At 39.8% G+C, this 25320-nt stretch overlaps 1 protein-coding gene across 8 annotated transcripts in view; it reads right to left on the bottom strand.

Annotated features, from left to right (window-relative positions):
* PPFIBP2 (PPFIA binding protein 2) overlaps positions 1 to 25320 on the bottom strand; it is a 94525-nt gene that overhangs the window by 35739 nt on the left and 33466 nt on the right. For 5 of the 8 annotated variants that reach the window (XR_014226522.1, XM_082284000.1, XM_082283996.1 and 2 more), the window contains exons 4-5: positions 6889 to 6978; positions 2921 to 3034 (exon numbers count right to left, since the gene is read on the bottom strand). Coding sequence is in view for 7 of the 8 variants with exons in the window: in XM_082284000.1 (XP_082140126.1) it covers positions 2921 to 3034; positions 6889 to 6978 (204 nt within the window). In the remaining variant the exon portion in view is untranslated. Of the gene's footprint in view, positions 1 to 2920; positions 3035 to 6888; positions 6979 to 15042; positions 15097 to 15354; positions 16106 to 25320 lie in introns of those variants that run through there. The other 3 variants (XM_082283998.1, XM_082284001.1, XM_082283999.1) reach the window with 3 other exon arrangements.

Below are 25320 nucleotides of genomic sequence, written 5' to 3'. Positions count from 1 at the left end.
ATGCTTTTCTTCATTACAGTCTGTGGTGGAAAAAGTGCCCTTACAAAAGTAAAGTGTTGGGTTTGACACCATAAGCATCACATTATCTGTAACTGTGCACACCAGGGCATGTCTGTGTCTCTCACACTGGATTCTCTCATCCCTCAAACGTTGCTGAGCTGTATTTTCCTTGGCCATGGTTCCATAAACAGTGAGGTCAAAGCACATCTCTCCACTGCCCTTCTGCCACATCTTGACCTTTCCTGTGAGCTGTTTGACTCAGCTGTCACAAAAACAGCCCCTTCCTTGTAAACCCCAGGTTAGTTTTCTCCCAGTCCTTGAGGAGAAGGTTTGCTGAGCATGACAATCTCAAATCAGTTTCAGAAGCAACATGGTCAGGAAAAGGGAGAAGGATGAAAGGCAAATGAGGCCTTCCCCCTGTTGCTGCTACCCCACATTTAAGATGCTCACCCAAAATGCTGAACAGCCACTTTATGTTAGTTGTATAAATTTTATTTCAGTTGCTGTTTCAGAAGTGGTTCCATGATCACTTTGTAGCAGGGTTCAAAACAACTGTGCATAAATCAGAAGCCAGAAGGACTTTTTGCCAGTAACCCCACCCTGCCAAAGAGGACAAGTCTCTGCTAGCAAAGATTCAGCAAAAACTACTTTGCAGGGTAGCATTAGATATCCTCTCTGCTGTGGAACTACCAGATAACATCATTAAGTTATCTTAAATTTTATGATTTTTTTAATTGAAGCATTTTTTGCTTAGAATTAATTATGAGTAACTCTTCTTATAGTTCTTGAAATAAAAAGATAGGGCTTTATTTTTATTTCATTTTCCACGTAGAGGAAGCAGCTGACTTATGTTCACAAAGGCAAAAATCAGTGGAGTTCAATATATTGTAAATAAGAAAGCAGAACCATGAAATAAACCTGATTTTACACTACACCCCCCACCCCGAGAGGGTAACAGAAGTCATTCAGAAAAGCAGGACACCAGTGGCTGCTGGCTGAGAAGATCTGAACCAAAGTCTCCCCCAAACCTTACTGATCCATCTATTGAAGCCCCTGAGGCCACACACTCACTCTACGTTTGACAAATTATCTGCAGAAAAGTCCCCTGGCCACGTATCTTACATGAAAGTCATAATCACCTCATGATCAGGTCATTCTCTTCTCCCCAAATCTCAGCTCATCCCCCAGACAGGATAATCTTTTCAACAAGATGAATTGAGAAGACAACCTCCAAAATAAATTACATTAAATAGGATCCTCTGCTGAGACAGACAATAAATGTCCAACTACTCTGACTGCTGAGAGGCTGAAAGATCTACCTTGGGTTTCCCACATCCTACTGTCAACTGGGAGAAACAACAACTACAGCTGCTCAAAGTTATCTCAAAATTTAGATTTAAGGTTTATATTAGACATACCTGGAGATTCTCTGACCTCTTTAGCTTTGGTACAGCCTTTTGTAGCTTATCACTTTAGGATCAGCTTTGTAGGCAGTTTGTGCATGTGCCTAACGCCGGACGAGTAGACGTGAACATTTTCACGCCAATAGCAATGTTCATGCAACGTTGTATTCTATTTCAGGTGCCTCAGTGTTCTGGTAAACAAGGCTTTAAGTTCACTGTTTCCCCAGAAGACTATCTGGGCAAAAAATTTTAAGTCAGAGAAAGAATAAACAGTTTTAGCAGAAGTCACAGAACAACTATCTAGCTTTAGATTGGAACAGGAAGCTTCTGCACTCTGTTGTGAATGCTTTCCTGGAGTCTGAAAACAGATTTTCTTAACTTAAATCATCACTGTTCTTTGAATTTCACTTCAGATCTCACTGGAAAACTACATGTACTCACTGTTTGCATTTTCAAAGATGTCCCCTCAGAATAAAACCTTTCCCAGCTGGAAGCATTTTGGGCTGTGTGAGATGGAAGGTTTTTTTTCAAGAACCTTTGAGAATTACCATTTAAAATGTTTAGGATACAATTTTATCTTACAGAAACTGCTGCTGTTTACACACACATGTACAAGGATCCTTATCATAATTTAAAGCTACAATCAGTTCATAGAAAGGCTTGTATATCTCACATGGACTAAACCAGCAAATTTATAACACAAAATTTTTGTGTGGGGAGGAGAACTAAGCTCATCGAGAACAGTATTTATACCGCAAATTCCTGGCATAGATTTTTTGAGGCTTATTTACAGTTTCAAGTCTATTTTTTGTATCTAAGTACTGCATTAACAGTGCATGTCACAACAGAAAGTTGCACAGGGAAAGACCAACAGATCTGCAAGTTCTGCATAGTATATGAAATGTAAGGTATTTAATTTATCATTTGCTCTGCTCCCTCAACATGTAACATCAAAGAGCAAAAATTAAATCATGTAGCCTGAAACTGTTGATTGAAATAAAGAAAAAATGTCTTTATATACTAATTTTTTCTTACAAAAATAAGGGGAAAGCTCCAAAGTTAACCGAAAAAGGTTATAGAACACGATACAGTAATTCTTTTCAACTTGCTACTTGTTCAACTTCAAAGGCATAGGAAAACAGAAGGCATTTAAATAGAACTTCTTAATTCTGTAACTCCTACATATATTAGATACATTTAACCTGTCTAACCAGTTACTCAGCCATGTCCAAATAAGCCCAGTTCAAATAAGACACAACAGTTTCATTTTGCATGCTGCCACGTACGGTATTATGCAACCAGCCAGTAAAACTTTTCTGCAACAGGAAAACAAAGAAACATTTATTGGAGGGGGAAAAAAAGTGCAAAGCAGGAGGAGAACAATAAAAGAGGCATTTTTTTCCTCCCTGTTTTATCCTCTTGCCAAAGGCAGTCACACATGCTGACAAGCTGACCATGTGTGTTCACCCCTCCGCTGGAGAAGGTTGTGCAGGAAGCTCTGCAATCCAGATTTTTACCTGTTGGAGCATTTCTTCTGTAGCATTCAGCTTCAACTGATGCCCCTCAAGACAGATTTCTAAGTCCCGGATTTTCTCTCCTTGAGCTTCCACCTGGTCTGTGAGAACACTCACCTGTAATTGGAGAGGAGAAGCACGATGCTACTGAACTGACTGTAAATAAGGTTCAATTACCTTATACATATAACATCCAAATGCACGTTTTAACAAGAAGTTCCCTTTTAAAGCCCTCAATGCTTTAATATTCTTGTGCACGGCAGCAACCTGCTCTACCAAGACGAGACAGTTTTGCAGTCTTACCTCTATTTTGCTCCAACCCCGCCCTCAAATCTCCCCTCCCCTGCAACTGTTTTGTTTTGATCTAAAAAAGAAAGGGCATTTCAAGAACAGCTGGAACGCTGCCTATAGGTAGCTTGGGTCCCTTCGTGCAGAAGTCTGGAAAATTGGAAAGGAGCTGACAAGAACAGAGGATACTGGAAATATTTTATGTGGTTTTGCAGCAGGCTTTGCCATTGTGGGTTCTGTTGGCGTGTTGCTCCCTAGAACAGATAAGTAGGAAAATTGTTCCTTCCAAACCCAACCAATTACTTTACTTCTTACAAGAAAAAAAACTCGGCTTACCTATCAATAAAGAGTTCTGAAGTTTTAAAGAATGCAGTGAGTAAAAGCAGTAAAAGGCAAGTTTTAGCAGTGGCAAAGTTCTATTCCAACAAAAATTCCCAGGCTTTGGCAAGCCAAAACATGAAAGCAAAAGCAGGGAGATACAGACAATGAATACCAAGAAAAGAAACAATAAGCAATCCTGGTAAAGATCTGTGGGAATGGTGGTACAGAGCAGTGAGTATGCAATAAAAAAAGCCCAGCAGCTGAACTGAAAGCTTGCAAAACAGAAAAAAACTGCACCCAGGATAACATTAGAAAGACATGGAAAAAACCCCAGTGATAATTCTTCTGTTAAGAAGCACATACACTCTGTATATTCATTTTGACTATTTATTTATACAAAAGCCTTCATTATTCTAGAAAAATATTATCACAAACAAACAAAGGAGCCTAAGGTGTTTAAACTCCTTTTTGAAGGAAATGCATTAACAAAAACTTATACATGCTCTCAGATCCTACCCTGCCAACACCTTTATTTATAAAAAAAAGGTGCAATATGTGGAAGTGAAACTTTTATCCACTATGCAGAATGTCTAAAACCCAAAGAAGAATTGAGTTCAAGGAAGCTGTAGAGGGAGAGACTCAGTGATCTGTATTTGTTTACCTGCAAACATAATGACAAGCATGCCTGGGAAAGAATCACATAAAAAAGAAAGAAAAAGAAAAGGCTATTTAATTTTTTTCCCATTAAAGTAGTTGGCTGTAGCTTAGAGTGCAGCTGAACTCAGGATGAGAGGTGATAGGAAGGAGTGGGTGGAGGCAGATGGCAGAGGGACACATCCAAGCTGGGGCAGGAGGAAAACTCCCTGCGAGGCAATCTGTTGCTTGTCTACTTTGTTTTGTTTCCATTAAATGAGAGATGATACACAAAAAACCCCATGTGAGGTCAGAAAGCAAGAAGAAACAAAGTGAATTGTCTCCTTTAGTCTGACGCAGGTTCCAGAGAAAGAAAACCAGCTTTATTTAGAGCATCAGGTTAGGTTTAAATACCATTGCAACCTGGAAGGAAAACTCTGTATGTTAGATGCGACCTGCAAAGGAATTTAGTAAAAGCTTAGCAGCTTTAGAAGCATCTGTTGGGTGTTCCAGCAGCTGGGCTGAGAGGCACATTAACCACTTTGAGCTCATATTTTCCCTTCTGTCCAGGATCACATCTGCCAGAGTCTTCAAGGAACCCGTAGGCTGCACCCAGAACATAATCCCAGTTTATGCTACTCTGGCAGTTCTGTCTTGCTTTAGGAGTGACACACCTGCAAGGCTCAGCCTGTAGGTAATATATTTTCTGTAGAAGTGAGGTATATGGAACACTTAGCTAAAAATCAAGTGTTAGAAAGGTTTAAAAGTCTCAGGCAAGACTGGAGTGTTGCAACTCTCCTATTTCCTCCAGATCACAGCTATGGGCCAGCCACTGGAACAATTCAGCATGAGCCATGGAATAGAGGTGCTCTGTTCCCATTCCTTTCTCATCCTTCCTGCCAAAGCAGCCAGGTTTGTACCAGCAGAGTCCCTCAGGCCATGTAACCTCAGCATGGGGCTTGCCTGTGCTCCTCATATTCAACTGCCTGGACAGGACTGGTGTAAACCAGGTCCTAAACCCAGCTCCACCTTGGCACCTTAGCTGCTGTTGATGTTCATCTTGCAGATGGAGGTTTTTGTCTATCTTATTTGCCTGGGGTTTTTGCAGTTCTACAGCAATGCTGTGCAGTGGGAAGGGAACATGCACAAATATTGACTAAGACTTTGGGTTTGATCTGGGGTGGAAGTGAGGCGAATAAAATGCAGGAGACATTTTCTGGTTCTGATTTTACTCTGTTCCTTCTAAGAAAAGCTCTAGGCAGCTCACCAAAACATGTCATAAAACCCCTCATTTGTGCATTTGGCTGGCTGCATTCCTGCATACCTGTTCATGTGGATGAAGGAACAGTTACTAAAAATCTGCAGGACAAAGACAGGAAAAGCACATCCTGAGCAGCAGCCTGGGACAGTCTGCAGGACTTAGCACAGGTCCAGTTAGATCCACAGAAGCTGAAGCACAGACACAGATCACAGGAGTGCACAGATATGTGAGGAACAAAAGAGACCCTCACACCCAAAGCCACAGGTGCACCAGTTCCACCCTCAGCTCTGGAGGGAACAGCTGCATTTGGCTCCTAATTGTCTCTCCACTCATGAGTTGCTCATGTGTGCAAGACGTGGATGTACAGTGTGAAAAGTTGTTTGGTATTACTAATAGAACCAAGACTTCAGCATTAAGAGCCACTTGATTAATAAAAGACATTCTAACAAATATCGGTCGTAAAGGGAATTCGTAGCGCACACTTAAATTCCAACCAGAACTTTGTTTTTCTGTCAGGTGGGTTTTTTTTTCTAAATTTGGTAATAGCAATTTAGTTTATGAACAGTAATGAAAAAAAAAAAAGATCCAACCAAGCCAAAGCTTGTGTCTCAAAACATTTATTGTTTATTTAACAACAGCAGTGAGGCTGCTGCTCAGTAATTGAACACAAGTGTGAGCAGAACATGCAGGATAAGGCATGTTTACAGAAACTCGTGACTGAAAGCAGGGAGATCACCTACCCAACACACTTCAGTTTTGTTTGCTATAAATATATGTGCTTATAAAATGCATTTGAAGGGAAAGGATATGCAAAGACCATTTAAATAATCTCCACCTTCAGCTCTTAAAAAGCATGGAATGTACAGTTTAGTACTAGCAAAAATACACAGAAAAAAATATTTTTTTAAGTTGTGCAGCAACATGTGTCTTCTCCAGGAGGAAAACTTAGACAGGACACAGGATCTGCTTGAAAAAGGCTTGGTAAACTGAGAAACAGGAAACCTGGAAGAGCTTAGGCATGCATTTTACTGTCAAATTTTCTCTATCCCTGTTTTCCTCCCTTTTTTGATAATGGAAACAGTTTTGGTATGGCATATAAACAGGAAAAATACCAGTTCTATCTACCTGCCAGTCTTCTGGGTCATTACAAATGGCGGCACACAGAACCTAGAAAATTGGCACCACCCAGCAAACCTAGAGAACCACCATCACTGCAGTGTCCTAGGACAGAATGATTTTTAATCCCTTTGTCATCCCCCCTTTAACTGCTGTTACACCCTCTCCTCTACCAGGTTACCCCACCATGAAATCATTTAGAGGGATTATACAGATTATAAATTCCTGGTTAAATATCAGTTACATATGGAGACCTGCTAGCATTTGTTTAACAGAAAGTACTCTGCCACTTCAGCTTTTATGCACTGAGCATCAACTATACAGACAATTTTCTTCTCTCTTTTAAACATACCTGCAGGATGAGCGACTCTTTATCACCTTCTAGTCGTGCCAACCTTTCTTGATAAGTTTCATTATTAGATGAAAGATGGTTCACCTGAGACTGGGAGGAAAAAAAAGTGCTGTGAGAATTTTTACACTTAAAGTTTCAAGCAATAGTTAATAAAAATTATATATATTAAACCATTTTTACAGTACAAAAAATATGAAAAAAGTGTGTACAGACCAGAACTTTTCATTTCATATGCGTTAAGCCTTTGGAATGTACCTTTTTTTAGCTGTATTTTGAATACTCTCTCATTTCCAGCAATCAACAATGGTATAGCAATAGACTGGTATTTTCTAGAAAATGATAATTTCAATGAAAAACACCATCTTACCAAACCAAAACCCATTTAATTTGAAGTATCTAATCTCCACAGTCTTTTGCCAAAGTCAATGAATCTTGTGTTTACCTTCAAGTGGTAAAAATTGCTATAGGTATAGTATCCCTAGAAATTACTGAAAGAAAATCAGAAGTTTTTTGTTAGCAATAAAAATTTATTTAAATGATCAAATTCTTATCAGGAACTGCTCTAGCCACCCAATCACTTATGGATTCCTAAATGGCTCTAGGGAGCAAAACCTTCTAAAACATGGCCTGTCCTTAACTATTATGCCCCATTTCCTATGAATTTTAATACTTTACATAGACACAACACAATTTTTAAAAATCTGCAGATTTATTCAAGTTTAGAAGAGTCTCCTAGGTTCATCCTGCCCACTGCAACATTGTGGGAATGGAGCTGTTTGCTCAGAGCATCAGAAGAAACCTAAGCCCCCAGAGACTGATTTCCCAACTCCACTGCAGGCACTGCATTTCTGCCAGGGAACACAACACTCAGCCTGGCTTTTCAGCTAACACAGGAATCCAAGGAGTTCCCTTCAACTGCAGCTGACTACTCATTTATACTCACTTGCACAATGGCACCAATATAGTTATAATCCTCCTCCACAACTGCCCTTTCATTTTCAGCTAAACATTTGTGAATAGATTTTTTTTTTTTTAAATTGAACATATTTATGGCTTCCTGATCTATGCTGAGACCTACAGGCTCAAACATAAAACAGAAGGTGAAAATAAACATGGTGCTAATTAAATCAAGAAATCAAATTTTTATCCAAAAGACACTTTTCAAGCCATAAAGTGCTGAGCCAGATGTAAGTGTGGCACCTTTGTAAGCTGAGAGAAACCAAGCGCCCTTGTCTCTGATTATTTTGAAAGAAATTGAGAGAATCACAACAGCACCAACAAACAGGGCTGAAAGATGTCTGAAGAGATCATCTGGTTCACTATTCCATCCTAGGGCCAATGATTATTTGCAATATTCTTGTTTTGTCTTCTTCTGAAGACCTCCAGAAACAGAATTCACAGCTTCTCCATCTACTTCTTACCTACCCATCATTAGAGCATTTTTCTTAATGCCTAATCTGAATCATCTCTTCAACTTCATGGTTCTTATCATACCACCATAAATTAAAAAATAGGTCCTTCTGCTCACTTCAGAGATTTTTTACATATTTAAAGATTATCTCTACATCTCTAATTAGCAGGTCCCTCTTCATGTTGTGAAAGAAAATATGACTTTTTCTGTCTTTTCCTCACAGGTTAACTTTTGAAGATTTGTTTTGTTACTTTCTTTTGGTTCCTCTTCACCAACTATTTCCCAACTTCTTTTAAAATTAAGAGCCTAAGAGGAGACACAGGACTCCAGTTGAAACTGGCTTGAGACTCTCGGGCCATATTTCTTTCCATATTAACAATATAGTAAAATTCATGTATTTTCAGCCTAGGACCCATAACTTCCAGATCCTTTTAAAATGCTTTTATTTAGCTGCCATCCTGTTCTTCATTCTGCTTTTACTCTTTATTTCAGCTTAAATGTGTAACTTTGAGCAAGTCTGCATGGACTGGCATTCTACTATTTACACTCTTTTCCTGTGCATCTGGCTCTTAGGTTTTAATCATGCCCTTTAGCATAGCTGCATGGCCCTTAACTAGAATCACCTATGAATTCAATAACCTTGGTCTTCTGTCCCTGTTTAAGGGACCAACAGGAACATTAAAAACAGAATGTGCAGAACCTCAGTCCACACCTCACTCACCAGCATTCATCATCAAAAGAAGAATGTGTTAACTCTACTCAGAATAAACTTTTGTCACAAGTTTTTGACCAGTTCATAATAAGTACAACTAAGGTTCAAGACCTCACAGAAATGGCTCTAAATATGCAAGTGTGAGGTCAGCCAGAAAGGCCTCAGATAAGCACAGGAAGGTACAGTAGACAGAAAAATGACCTGCTAAATAAGTGTCTGATTGACGTACAGCAGTTGTTTAAGACTTGGTAATTCTTTGTGGCATGTATAAAGACAAGATAAAACAATGTAACTTGAACCGAGGCCATCTGTGGATGGTTGGAGTGCATTCTGCAGTTGTGAGAGTCAGGACTGAGAGGAAACTGAGCAAGATGTCATATGTATCAGCAGCAACTGAGTACAGGACATAAGAGCACTAAAGACACGAGACCATGGATGATTCCAGTTGGTGTAAGAGCTTGCAAACAATAAATAAATACTGCTCATGTGCTTACACAGGTCTAAAACGCTGAATCGACAAGATTTCCTATAAAGCTGTTATTTCAGAAGATACAGCATTAAAGAGCAAAAGTTGTTACCTGGGCTCAACAAGTTAGAAGCCAAGCATGTTAACTATGTTTGTTATAATGAAAGAAGGAGAGGGATTGCATAAAACATGTAAAAAAGTTTGTGATAACACATGATAACAAAGTAGAAGGAAAGATATGCTAGAAGGCAAGGCAGCTAAAAATATGTTGATGGCAGTACCACTGCAGATAAAAAATCAAATGCATGCCATAAATACTTTGCCTACAGGAATCACAGAATCCTTAAGTCTGGAAAAGAGTTTTAAAATCGAGTCCAACCAGCACCACCACCATTTTCGCCATTAAACCATGTCCTCAAGTACCATATCTACACATTTTTTGAACTCTTCCAAGGATGGTGCCTCCACCATTTCCCCAGGCAGTCTGTTCCCATGTTTTACAACCCTTTCTGTGAAGAAATTTTCCCTAATATCCGATCTAAACCTCTCATGGTGCAACGTGGGGCCATTTCTCTTGTCCTTCCACTGGGTGCCTGGGAGAAGAGGCCGATCCCCACCTGGCTGCACCCTCCTTTCAGGCAGTTCTAGAGAGTGATGAGGTCACTCCTGAGCCTGTTTTTCTCCAGGCTAAACACCCCTGGTCCCTCAGCTGCTGCTCATGGGACTTGTGCTCCAGACCCTTCCCCAGCTCCATTGCCCTTCTCTGGACACGCTCCAGCCCCTCAATGTCCTTCCTGAACTGAGGGGCCCAGACCTGGACACAGCACTCGAGGTGTGGCCTCACCAGTGCTGAGTGCAGGGGGACAGTCACTGCCCTGCTCCTGCTGGCCACACTATTCCTGATCCAGACCAGGTGCCCTTGGCCTTCTTGCCCACCTGGGCACACCTGGCTCATGTTTAGCCACTCTCAATCAGCACCCCCAGGTTCTTTTTCCTGGGCCACTTTCCAGCCACTCCTCCCCCAGCCTGTAGCGCTGCATGGGGTTGTTGTGACCCAAGGGCAGGATCCAGCACTTGGCCTTGTTAAATCTCACACCATTGGGCTTGGCCCATCCATCGAGCCTGTCCAGATCCCTCTGCAGGGCCTTCCTGGCCTTCAGCAGATCAACACTCCCACCCCAGCTTAGGGTTATCTTTGCACTTGCTGAGCGTGCACTCAATCAGCTCATCCAGATCATCAATAAAGACACTGAACAGGACTGGGTCCAGCACTGAGCCCTGGGGACACCACTGGTGACAGTCCCCAGCTGGATTAACTCTATCCACCACCACTCTCTGGGCCAGGACATCCAGCCAGGTTTTACCCACTGAAAAGTGCACCTGTCCAAGCCATGGGAAGCCAGGAGCTGCAAAGCAATTGCTTGGAGCACTGGTATTACAGTCTCTTTAGTGATTTTGGATATAGTTTACTGTCCATCAGATTGCAAAAGATATTAACATAAAAAGTTTCCTGGAACAATTCCAAATCAGCTGTTTCTCCCAGTTCTACAGAAGGAAAAGAAAAAGAAAGCTTTCCATAATATTTTTTTCATCAAAAAGCATTCCACCACCTGCTTGAGATTCATCATTTTTATTTTCCAAATCTCTCTTTGGAATATGCTCATTAATTTAGTATGAACACAATATTGGTAGAGACTGGAAAGTTCCAAGTGTCTAAGTATCACTTGCATGATCCTGTCATTACTGAGTACTTTTCCAAGAAAAGGGCTTAAATTTTCCTTCTTATGTGACACAAAAAAAAAAAATCAGACTTTGGAGAACAATTCAATAGCTTTGATTTAAAACGGGGATGATCAGCAAAAGTATAAAAGGACGTTGCAAGAAATGTTGGTCAGTTGATGTTCTCCTTGTGTGTGCCTTTTCAGCACCAAGAGTCTCCAACACAGCTAACTTTAATCCAAACCCCACCAACTTCTGGAGTTGGTCAGCAAGCTGTTACTCAGAAATTTGTCAGAAACAACATGGATCTCATCCTGGGCTGTGGAGCGGGGAGGAGCTGGGAAAAGAAACCTGGCAGTCAGTTAAAGTGGTGATTTGTAAGCTTTTTCAACAAGTCACCCGCCTCTTTGAGGAGACAGATTTATGTCATAACCCTCCTCTCTTCTTCAGTCACATGAATCACCTTCAGCTCCACTGATAATTGAATAGGATGCCTGTGGCAACAATAATACGTGTATTAATGGGGAAGATTAGGGACATGCTTGATGTATTGCCTTTTGTTGTAGTTTAGAAGCTGAAAATGAGGAGTATGGCCAGCTGAGTTCAGCCACTCAGCTTCACCACAAACCACCTCACAGACCACATTTCAACATAAGAAAATGTGGACTGTAGATTCTTCCCAGCCTATTTGCAGTTGATAATATTTAGAAGTGTATGGTCTTTCCACTTCTGTAGTACTCTTCTTGGTCAGTAGAATTATGTTCTGAGTCACAAGGAGTTGTATTATGAAGTGATGACTGAGCAGCTTACACAGTAAACATTTTTATTTGCATCTGCCTATGGACGCAATACAAATTTAATCTCTTGGCATGTTAGTGCTACCTCAGATACACACCCATCTCAACATATGTGCTTTCCCTCTGTTACCTGAGAGGAGGAGGAGAAGGCTGGAACATGATTTCTGGATCTACAATTCTTGCCTTTCATCTGAAGGCAATTAGTAAATCAAGAGCAGGATTTTTTATTTGCCATTGTTACTGGTTGGTTAAATGAAAGTGGCAGCCACCTGGAAAAAGCTGACAGTGCATAGTCTGAAACTAGCAAAGACATAGCTACGTAAATTTTGGTAGTCCTTAAAACAAATGAATTTTTAACAAATATTTTTATTTTATCTGAATAATTTTTCTGAAAACTAATAATTATTTTCTTCCTCCAGACAGTTAAATGTCTTAAAAGAAAATATCCTTATAGAAGTCATAAGATTCACCTTCAGCAGCATGAATTTAATGGCTATATCATGGGTTTGATCACCCCACCTCTTGCTAGGACAGGTTAAGAATCTCCCCCAGAAAAAAAGGAAGGCATAAAACCAATGTATATCAATTTCAGGCCAGCCATTAGCTGTGAATATTAGCATTTATATTAATCATTTTTGACTATAACTACATGTCTACATACCAAAATAACTACATATCTACATACCAAAATGTGGGTTGTGCCAGTTTTATTTGTCTTCCATTTAAGGGTGGGTGGGAAGATAAGAATAAAGCAACAGGATGACACAAAATTTGACATGAATCCTCTAACCCAAATCCCTTGGGAGAACAAAAGAATGTTTGCTAAAAATGAGACTTTTCAGGTCATGGGGATATCTCAGGGCCCTTAGTTTGCAACAGAAACTTTTAACACTGATGGATCCCCACTCAGGCCCTGTGAAAGAACCCAGTATTAATCACCTGCAGAACACTTCCCCCAAACTGCCCACACTGCTTTATGAGGACTGTGCTGCTGGCCAAGCTGTGAAGTTAAAAGCACACTGTGTATACACCAGGAATTTTCCCTATCCTTCCTTGGCTCTGTCCACATGCTCTCAGGTTTTGCTGCCCACTTTGTCCATCTCTCTGGCCATTCTTGGCCCAGCATTCCCACAGGTCATGCTAACACCAATGAAGTCCAATGGAAAGAACTGAAGTGTGGTGACACATTATTTCAGTTTGATTTAAATATTACTTCTTCCCCTGCTGCTGTTGCAAGATGCTACTGTGCACATTATGTTACAAGACTTCTGCTTAAGACCAGACCCTCCATTCTAAGCATCTGAAAATAGAAGTTGTATCTGTTGTTTTGCCTGCCTGGATCTCAGGATTTTTGTTTTTGTTTGCTGCCCTAACCCAGTCCAAGCCACAGATACCACACAAATCTAGCCTAGCCAACCCCTGCAACATCAAAACCCATCTGGGTCTCTGAAGAGATTTCTGCTAATGATGAAATTTGAGCCAGCTCTGGCATACTTCACCAAGGCTTTATGGAAGTCTCTTGCAGTTATTCACTGTTAAATGCCATGTGTTACTCTGAAAGCAACTCATAATTTTATTATCAGCCAAAGAGCAACAATTTATGATTGCAGGAACTGAAATCTTTATATGCTGTAACAGTCAGTGCCAGACGTGAGACACTGGGATTCTTGGACAGGAAAACTGAACAAGCAACTAAAGATTGTTTCAACTTTTTTGTTTTCTAAATCACTTGTCAAAGGAATTTGGGAGCAGACTGCTTAAGTTCTCCTGGGAACAATGCAAGATCATTTTCAGTCCTCCTCCCTTCCCCCACGTGTGCTCACCCCTTTAAAGAGCTTGCAAGGAAAAGCAGCAGCATTGATATTCTCCTTCATGTACCTGACATAAAGGGAATTACATGCAACTACAGCAGGAGCACCATTAACTCCTGTAAAATCTTGTGCTACACTTGAACACGGTATCCTTTCTGAGCACAGTCCACCAGCTGACAGCAGAACACCTTATTAACCTCTTTGTTAGCAAACCTGTCTTTACAGAAATGAAATTTGCACCAGGAAGCAGGAGTGGCAGACACGCTGTATCCATAACCTCATTTAAATACCAAATTAATATGTGAGCTCAAAATACACTTTTTAAAGAGGTAATTAGCTTTAACTGCACAGAGCACAGGTTAAAAGAATAGTATAATGTTACCAGCAGCTACTTCCTGTTGCCTCTTAACTATCCTCTCACTTCCCATTTAATCCCCTCCACAGACACACTCCAGAAATGTGAAAGTTTCTATAATCCAGTGTAAGTATTTGGTAAATTAACTTCACTATTCTCAAGCTCTTATTAAAGACTGACACATCATTAGTATTTTACACTTATTCAAGGAACTACCCGAAATAAAAATTTCTAAGCACATTTCACATTAGTATTGACAGATACTTTATGTTTATACAGCTAGTAAAAACCCAAGAGTGCATGTGCATATATATTCATGTATGTATGCATATAAACAGGCAAGAATTTGCAGGAAAAGCAGACACAAGCTAAAATAGATTTTAAAATAATAAGGAGAGGATGTGCTTCTTTCATGACACACAAAATTAAATCCATATTCTAATTTAAAAACCAGCCTACTTTGAGGGATCTATTCACATCCCATTCGTGGATTTTTCTAACACCGAAAAAGAAATTCTTAGAACATAAAAAAATCCAAACGCCGACAAAAACAGTGATTTTTTTCAAGGTGATGAGAGAACTGCACAAACCTATTTTTTTTTTTTTAAAGGAAGACAAAAACAATCTCATGCAGTTAATTTATGTTTGGGCAGTTCATGACAGAATTAATAACACTGCTTTTTAAAAAACTTGTCCGTTTAGCAGAGTATCATGCACAGAGGAAAATCACCACCATTTTTACCCGAGACAAAGGCATCCCGAAAGGTCTCATACAGTTACCCCGATGAAGAATCACTTAAGTGAAGAGCTAGTGCAGAAAACTTTTCCCTTTAAAGCACAACATGGTGAACAACACCCTCTCCTTTCTTTAGCTATACATTACCATGCAGGATTTGTTTTGTTGCACTGCAGTCCCCAGAAAGCACAGGCACTTGCCAGAATCTATTGCCATTTGCTCAAAGTTTGATCCTAGAGTTTCATTTTTAAAGACAAAGACAGCTGATTTTCTCCCCCCTCCCTAAGCCTCCTCCTCCTACACCAAGACACGTCTTTAATTCACTTCTCATGAAGAAACTCACACCATTTAAAGTCTGAGGCACTGAATGAGTTTCCTTTCGCAAAGCTGAGAATTCTGACTAAGATTTTGCTAAATGTGCATTTAGAAAGAGAAAACAAAGCCCAGCAAATCACTTACCCTCTTTAGCCACGTGAAGTGCTTGTAAATATCAATCTCACCATCCATGCTTTGGGCCCATCTCAGCAGTCACATTCCCAGGGTTAAAAGAAACTTTTGGAAGCAAGTGCTCTGCTTTGTTTTACAGGATATAGCTGTGATTTCTTTCCCTTTCAACCCTCAACTTCTAAAATCTTCAATGCCTCGTCATATTTTAAGCTGAATCCCCTGCCCCTGTCCCACAGTCTTATCCCAAAGGCTTCTCACAGATGTATATATAACACACAACTGTATAAACTTCAGGCTCCCCCCAAACATCTGGTTTTTTTAAACAGCAGATTGGTTAGCAGGAAGAACAATGCAACCCCAAAAACATTAAAAATATAACTTGCTAAAAGATCTTTAAAAAAGGATCTTTCAAGAACAGCATAAATCTGCAGGATCTGTTCCCCTTTAATGCTGAATAACAAGCTAAAAATTATTAAGCTGTCACTGAGAAACTATTCTCAAGTAATGCTTTCTCTGGCTTTCTGTTTCAAGAGTGGCTGGAACTCATTACCAAAGACCCCCTATTTCCTGTCTCTGTTCTACTCCCTGTTTATCGTAACACTACTCAGCCTTCTTAATTTATTTCAGGCTCAGACTAAACCTAAAAATAAGTTCTGCTCTTTGAATTACTTGCCTGTCCTCTCAAAAGACATTATAAAAGGGGAGGAATTCAAGGACGATCCTGTGAATAAGATAATGATCCCATAAATACTGCTATTGCCAAAGAGGCGATATTCCATCCTAACAGAAGATGATGATACCCTTCCAAGATATTTGTCTGCTCCTGCTGAAGCTGAAATCTCACAGCATGGCAACTTTTCAAACTTGCAACACCAAGACAAACGCATGTGCAACGCAATGCTCTGGCAAGAAGGAAAGTTTAAAGTGTTGCCTGTTATTGCGGTGTCCTCTAGTGCCTCCACACAGTACTTATCCATGGCTTTTAAATTTTCCCAGTAAACTCCAGCTTCCAGTGTTGTTTCTCCCCCTAGTTCAAAGTGGCTTTGGCCTTAAACCAGGCAGCTGATTGTCACACACACAAGGACAACTGCTTGGGCAATGCCTCTTCAGACCCAAACGCAGCTGTCCCCATGGAATCTTTGTGATGATCTCAGAACATTTACTTATCTCCTCACTGCCTTCAGGTCCTACAGGCAAACTGACCCCTGGGTTTAAGGAGTAGTAAACCGGCAGTTTGGAAGAGCTAGTGACAAGGCTGCCCATGGTACTAATGATATACACAGAGGACTCAAAGTCTGAAGCTGCACAAAGTCCTGAAAAGCCTTTCTTACAGGAACCGGCCTCACTTAGGCATCAACCCACACTTCAGACTGGTGAAGTCACAGATATGTGACAAAATTTTTTCAAGGGGATGTGGGTTTCTAATGTTTCAACCATTCTTGGCCTTTTTGACCTGATAGAGCTCTTCTCAGAGCCTCGCATAAGACAGAGTAAGAGGGAAGGATATAAACCCAGACTTTCAGTTCCTGTCATGTATTTATTATCTGTTGTTACTTAAAGTTACATGATGAGAAAAACATGACAATTTTTAGCAAGTCAGTGCTACAGGTCTTCTAAAGGCGTTGGGTTACCTAAAATCACCAGTAAATGTGACGAGAAAAGAACTATCCGTTTCCAAAAACAATGCTGCAAGACAGATCTGAAGGGGACTTGGGTTTCCTTGGGCATAGAATCTACTTATTTTATGCTGCCTGAAAGAGGATGAGAGCAGTTATTTGTTGAAGAGCTCACACTATCTTGGAAAAATCTTAATACAGCATCAATGGTCCATTTAATAATAAAAAACCCCAAACAAACAAACAAACAAAAAACCAAAAAACCCCAAAAAACTTAATAGAGTACACTTCCCTGGGCATTACCGCCCCTGCCATGGCTGACAAGCTGGAGGCTGAATAGAGGTTTTCTTGACATTAAACTTGAATGTCCAACAGTTTAAAGCAATTTTTTACCCAAAAATCTTGTTATCTAATTAAGGAGATTAGCAAATACATCAAGCTTGATCTCACAGCATTGCATATCCCATAGTATCACCACTATGGTGCCTTAAGTTCCACACTTCATCCATTTCAAAACAGAGGCTCTAAGACTCCTATTTCAGTCTTACTCATGGAAAAAGGAAATACCTCTCTTAAAACATTCCACCATACTTTATCAGCTAATGATTGTGGTTTTAATTTTAAAACCTATAGAAAAACTGTGTTACTAAACTTCCCAGTGCCCCAGTGCAGCATCTGCATTTAGAGTAGCATCCATTTCTCCTTTTAAAAGTATTAAAAGTGACAACATACCTTACTTCTGCCTTGTCATTTGTGCTGGATTTCATGCAAAGGTCTCTTGATTCCTGTTAGTCATTCTTCCTGATTAAAAGGTAAGTGTCTGAATTTTCTGCATCTTATCAGCCAGAATGTTGACAGCATACATTCCAGACAGTCACATGCTAACTGGGAGCCTGTCACCTGCATACTGAACTTTACATCCTGCTTGAGCTTTGGCCTGGAACCTTCAGAAGCCAACTGAATGCAAATCAAGTGCCCCAGATTTGCTTAGAATGCTTTTGCATTTCACGGGGAAAGCTGGTTAGCTTCTCTGGGCAGTGTGAAAATAAGGAAAATATGCTGCAATCTCAGGATTACCACTGTATGTTTTTCTTATTTTCAGTTAATCCATGTCTGTGTGTACCAGTTTCTGGTTCAATGGAGAACTGAAAAACAAAGAAGCAAAAGCCCCCCACTGCCACTGCAGAACCAACACCCTCAAGTGTTACCCCACAGAGACTGATCCAGCTGCTTCTCTCTTGCCCCATCAAATTGTTTATTTTCTCCAGTGCTGTCCCCCCCAAAAAAGGACACACATGTTATGGCAATACAAATGCAATGTAGGGCACTAAGATATTTAACTTAAACTAAGAGTTTATATACTCCATAAGCTGTATGATAACCCATCAGGATTTCTCTGCCAATTCCACACTCCCATAGAGCACTGCTGACTACTGCCAGCCTTGATTGCACTAGAATCTCCATCTGCAGAACACCAAAGGTGGCAGCCCAAGAACTCGTGCTGATACACAGCGCACAGAAACCACTCAGCTAAGTGAGCCATTACTTTTAGTCAGCAGGTCAAATACTTCAAACAAGCCTTGAAATCTCTTTTAAACAGTAAACAAACATGCTGCAAGGGCTTTGAAACTGAAAGCAACAATACTTTAAATGATCAGCTACAGTTCTCATGTCCCTCCACTTCAGACTATGAAGAGGCAAGAAAACATCCAGAAATCCCCTTGCAACTGTGGAGGGAAAGGCACTGTCTGGTGTTTTCCCTTTTCTACCAACACTGATTTGAGCAAGCACAGAGTTTGTTTGCTTTTCCACCTCTTCCTCACACCCAGCTGAGGCTCTATGAACACTATAAAATTGTATTTCCTAGCACTGTTTTAGCAATTTTACTTTTTCTTTGTGATAAAATACAGGTGTTGGTGCAGCACAAGTGCAAACGGTCAATCATGTTCTTCTATACCCTCTGAATCTCTTGGGAAATCAAAAGGCAAAGGAGCAGGGATCAGAGCACTTCTCCAGGGCCTGGAGCATGGCACCTGTCTGCCTTTTTATCAGTAACTTACAGATTGTTCTGGCTTCCAATCCCATCAGCCTCTGAAAACACGAAAAGAACTTACACTTGCTCTTTTAGGCCAAGGAATGAAGTGACCAGGTTTGCATCCTCCCAGCCTCATCAGGGGAGCACAGTGAGGATGGACATGCCACAAAAATTTACTCATTCCCAAGAATTAGTATCAATTTTTCCTACATCTATTCTTCTGTGTTTTTTTCCCCAATCCTAGTGTCTGGGCTGCTTTGGAAACAAAGGGATTAGGACCAGATTTTACAAGGGAAATATTTTTCAGCATGCCAATTCACACGTCATTCTCGTGGTGAAGCAAAGTGTGAGAGCTTCAGACTGAAAAAAGAGAGAGAAAATATGAGAATACTTGTGTATAAAGAAACTCAGGCCATTTGTGCAGAAGACAATGGAGGAAGAAATCCCTTTTACATGGCCAAAATGGCTTCAGGAATCTAGATGAAGTATTTCCAGCAAGAAAATTTGTCTTAGAGTCTTAATCGTGACTAACTGATAATGCCTACGTGACAGAGAAAGAAGCAACTCCTGGAACAAAATGAAAAAAAACCACTGCATTCTGTAGATCAGCACATTTGCTTTGCCTGTGATAATTTAAAAAAAAATAAACAATATCCTGGGAAACAGACAAAAAATAACATTTTACAGATGCACAAACAAATAATCCTTTCCCAGCATAAGACGCACTCAGTCCTAATGGCTTAATTATTTGATTAAAATCTGTATTTTGGAATTAAATGGACTTAGATGGCCATTAGTTCCATGTGGTGGTTAACCCTTACCCTTAATCCAAATTGGTAATTCTTCTCTGGAGCCATTCCCATACCACATATCCCCAGCACTGCCATGTCCTTTCTGGTCACTGCTCAAGCAATAAGCAGCCCCCTTCCCTTGGCTGGCATAAAGAATGTATTGCTGGTTCTTAGATGGAGCTACTGTCTGTTAATTCATCCACAGACATTTCCACATTCTTGGCAGTTTCAAGCATTCTTCTCCATATGCTGAAATACTTTGTTCAGCCCAAGTTCTACAAGAACTGTGACTTTTATTTTTTTTGCATGAAACTTACTGAGAAGAGAACATAAGAAACCCGAGTACCCTGTTTTCACATAAAATCTAAAAAGTATTTTCTACTTAACAGAGCAGCAATATCAGTGTGAACACTTCCCCCAGTTATATGCAGGAGTACACTGATATGTAAAGAAAATAATTAAAGATATTTATTTACATCCTACCACACAACACATTACAATAAGTCAATAAATTTAGTTTCCAGTCTGAAAGGTTTCAAAGCACAGCTGAAACTGCCAAACCTGCATTAAATCAGTGTATGAGACATCTGAAACAGGATATTTACCAAATATTTGCACACACACCATTACAAGGTTACAGTTTGCCTCTCCTCACTATGATGCACATCGGATTTTTCTCTTCTAAATTTCATAATGGAAAAAATAGTAAAAAAACCCAAACCAAAATAACCTGCAGGTACACCTTTACAAGTCCTTATTTCTGATAAGGATTATGCAAAAATTTTTTTTTCCTTAAGCATTTCATTATTAAGGAAACTTAAGCCCGTTGTTTTCTTTTTATGAACAAGAGTAGGATGCCAACATATTGTACAATATCTCTAAAATAAGTATATTTTTTTCCATTTTTGAGCAGCCACAAAAGCTGAAAAAATATTTACTTGCATGTTATTAGCATACTAATCCAAAAGAGAACAAAATAACTTTGTTGTGGATACAACATTGTTATGTTTGTCGTAACTAATAAGATTTAGCAAATGTCGATAGGTCCACCTACCCATCCATATTCTGTGAAATGTGAATAGGAGTTACATACAGAAATACTTCTAAATTATGCCCTTCCTCTATTATTCAAATGCCTCCAAATCAGTGCAGGGCCTTTAAAAACTAAATTTGGCTCCAGTTTCTTTACATAACCTCTACACCTTTTCTGTCAGCACCATTGTTTAAGGAAACAGTTCCCTCTTACCAATCGCTCTGTTAATTACTTTATGGAAAACGTTTTCCAAAGTTTCCTGTAGCTCCACTTGGAAAATACATTTCTGCATTAATGTTTATTAAATGAATACAGTGTATACCATTGAAATCGGTGAAAAGTAATGCAGCTGGAGATTCTAGTGACAGATCAGAAGGTGAGATGGAAAAGGGACTCCATGCACAGCATCAGACACAAAAAGAAAGATGAACTAATGGCATATTCAGCCACTCAGTGTAAAGGAAGGCACCGAAGCCAACAGCTGAACAAGACTTGTACAAATGGAACTGAATAAATTGAATTAATGCCTTTGGAGGATAACATGCAATTTCTGTATAAAATCATGGCTCCTACAGAGTATTCCACTGACACCATCAAGGTGTGGATAGGCCACGTAGCTGAGGATTGCACCTGAGGGCAAACTTCCTATGTGTCAGTAGAGTACCTTGAATCTTGAAAAGCTTACATAAAAGTACAGGCTCTGCTGTTATAGCAGGAATATCACCTGTCTTCCATGAGTATTCTAAGCCTGTAACACAGCCCTGTTTAAGCACTTCTGGCCATTGTAGTTTAAGGTGGCTCTGTTAAACATCATTGATCATTACAAGGGTGAAAGAAAATGCCATTTTCAGAAACAGATCTAAATCAGCCCTACCCACTGTTGTAAACTTCTATTAGTTCTTCATGTAGAGGAGACTTCACTACCTCTCCTGAGAGCTGCCACAGTGAGCAGTCACAATCAGAGATGGTAGGGTTGATTCCCAGACAAAGCAACCACAGAACAGTGGAAAAATTAGGCCTGGTTTAGAAAAGTTCCATGCAAGCTCTGTACAAAGCAGCAGTTCCACTATCTCCAAGGCATTCTAGTATTCATAAAGGGCTGAACACATGAAGGGCACTTCTCTGCTGGTTCTGGTGTACTGTGAATTGCTCTGAAACACTTGGGGAACTCTGAGAGGCCCAGATTTTCCAGTTCACGGCTTCCTTGCATCATCAATTCATTGAAAAGGAGCTGGAGCACTGTGGAGGACCAGGGCATTCAACTTTCAACTCGGAGTCCCTCTCAGAAAACACAACCCATCTAATGTTTCAATCTGGCAGAAATAAACACGAATGCTTACGGAGTGACGGCTTTTCTGCGCTGTCCCAGGCAGGCTCTACTGCTCCCTTTTCAATCTAACGTGTTAAAATCACTTGGCAGTGGGGAGATCCAGCTATAAATAGCTCCATCAGGACTCCCAGCAGCTGAGCTCCACAGTCAGATCTACCAGCAGATAAATACACTGGCTTTAACTGGCATTGCTCAGAATACATTCCCTTCCCACTCAGCTGTTGCTGAAAAATGCTATTGATACTTTTATAAAAGCGTGTTTTCAAGTACATGGAAGTGCCCCAAACTCAGTCATTTTCTGCCTCTCATCTGGACAGATAACCCTGTGAAATTAATCTTAGACAAAAGTGAAATAGAGAGACCAGTGATTATGTTTCAGCAGAGCACTTTAACACATGCTTAAAATAAAACTTTGAAGTGACTTCAAAACTCCACAAGCTCCATCCAGTCAGAATTCTGAACTGGGCTTTACTTTTTAATTCAAGACTTTGTGAAGATACTGGGGAAAAATATTCCTTGATTTTAACCCACAGTGGAAACAATTTCTTTTGAACATTAATAATGAGCAAATAGCAAGCAGGACTGTAAGGAATTTATCCTGTTTTGGCTAAAAAGTCTCTGGTTTTACCACTAAAGCATAGATCTTGAAAAGAAACAAAGCACAGCACATATCATAAGGCAAATCACATTCTATTAAAAATTGCCTCTATCACATGTTCCTCTACTATTTCTTCTGCTCTTCTCTCCATTTCCTCAAATTGGGAATATTTAGGAATATTTTCAAAGTCAAACTTCCAAAAAACCTTCTACTAATGAGTTTTCACGAATTGGCATTTTAAGGCTTAGTATATAAAGCTACATGATGGGAGTGGTTTGCTTTAAATACAGGTGTTCCACTAGGAGGAAGATCATGTTTTGCAGTCCTGAAAATGAGGTTTTCACTCATGCTTAAGAACAACTGTAAGAACACCAGTGTTCCTCTTTACCCAGAAAAGGATTCCACAAAAGTGGACAGAATAAAACCCAGAATGAACAGTGTGGACATTCATTTAGAGTTATGAAGCTGCAGTAAAATGCATTCTCTTGTTGCTCACAAAGCCCAACACAGTCAATTGTCACTGCAGCAGTTAATTTTTAATGCTGAAATTACTATCTGCTTTGTGATAGGTCACGTGCTCACTGGCAATACTGAAATATTTAACAAGAAACATTGATACTATCTACCAATTTGTTTTGTATGAACTTGCCCTGATAATCCCTAGGTCTTTGTGTTCTGTTTTTAAGGCCAAAGAATTTACGATCATAAAGCCATGTAAAACACTTCAGACATTCTCTTCAAGGCAAAAGTTTTGACTACAATCCTTAGGTAGTTAAAAGTCTATAATTAATCATGTTTTCTTCCGTTTTAGGTTTGTCAAAAGATTTGTGCAACTACAGCAACAGTAAAATTCTCATTCTTTGAGACATAGAATCTTTCTAAATCCAGTGCTAATGTTGTCAAATCTATTTCATCTGTCTCAAAGAAGGGACAGCAGTTACTGCATCCTGCTGTAAACTCAGGAACATGATCCCAGACCACAGAAAAAGAAAAAAGGCCTTTTCAAAAAGAACACCTTTAGTTCAACAGACACTGTGCCTCAGTCTTAGAGGAAACACCAAATCACCAATGGCTCCATAAGAAAAAGGAATAAAGCAGCTGTTCTCAAAAGAGTTAATAAGGAAGGTAGTATCAGGTATGAAACATGATGCCTAAAGCTTTCCTATTCTAGACATATCTAAATTTTCCCACATCTTTGGCATTCACACCTAGAGCAGACAGGACAAAGAATATAAATAAATAAATAAATAAATAAATAAAATTGTTCAGACCACCAAACATCACTTGGTGACACTTTATGCCTGATGAAGTCCACAGTTTGGTGCTACAGACCTGAAGGAAGCTGAGACCATCTGCAGTGTCTATAATCACCACAGAAACGTCCTGACTGATCAGAAATAAACCCGTGTGCCTCAAAGCTGATCAAAGGCTAAACTCCACAGACTTTATTTATTCATTTGAACACTAGGTGTAGTTCAGCACATTAAGAGGCAATTCCCAAAGCTGTAAAGCTGCTTGAGCTATAAGGCCAAGGAGCAATTTTGTGCAGAAAGTATTTTCCTCACGCAGGTCCACCTGAGCTGTGGTTTGCAGATGTTACAATGTCCAACACAAACAGCATGAAGAAGGGTCAGCCACTTTCTGTCCTCTAAGCTGCAATCCCAAATCCTGCTGTGTGGCAAACACAGAGCAGGGACACCCACACTGGGCCTCAGAGAGCTTTCAGGGCTGCATTAGGTTATGAAGACTGCTAAGGCAGAAGGAGCACAAGAGACAATAACTGGGACTTTTATCCTGTAACTTGCTTAAACCCAAATGCTGGCAGTCAAATGCTGCTGTTTGATACTATCCAGCAGGAATGAGCCTCAAGTCTTCCTTCTGACCTCCCTTTCTGTAAGCAAAGCAATATGGGGCAGTGGCAAAACAGCTATTCAAATTATTTCCATTAGGCACATTGTTTGTATTCTTGATTAACAATGGCAGCTGAAATGATTTTTAAATACCATTTTCAACATTTAAGTGAAGAAGAATCATAAAATAAGACACTTTTCTTGAAAAAAACATGCTTATCTGCTTTTAAAATGAACATGAGATGGCTTTTTATATCTCTGGTTTCTAATGTGTGCCTAATCAGGATAAGCTGGGAATATTTTTGATGCCCATTCGAGTAAAACGTTAGAAAGAAATTAATTGCTGTAGTCTCTGAAGCTATTCAGTTACATGCTAGAGCAGCTCTCCAGCTTCAAAAGAAGGTGCATGGACCCCAAAAATAAACAGATCTGGAATTAATCACCTACAAAAGAAAATCCCTCTCCATTTATAGCTATTATTTAAACTATAATAGCTCTAAAAGATAAAAACTTAAGGCATCAGCTCACCATTCACTACAAAGTTTGTTACAATTCAATTACTGCTACTGATATTAAGCATTGTTTAATGTAATGTTTCAGCTGAACAGAGCCATTAAATGTCCTCCAAATCTCTGTACTCAGACAGTAGCCTACACTTTAGATAGAATGCTTACAAGAGACACTTTGGAGCACATTCCACTGGAGAATGTGCCAGAGCTGGCATT

This window comes from Coloeus monedula (assembly GCF_965178545.1).
Source record: "Coloeus monedula genome assembly, chromosome: 6".
Lineage (NCBI taxonomy): Eukaryota > Metazoa > Chordata > Aves > Passeriformes > Corvidae > Coloeus > Coloeus monedula.
This window is presented reverse-complemented; position numbering and strand designations above follow the sequence as displayed.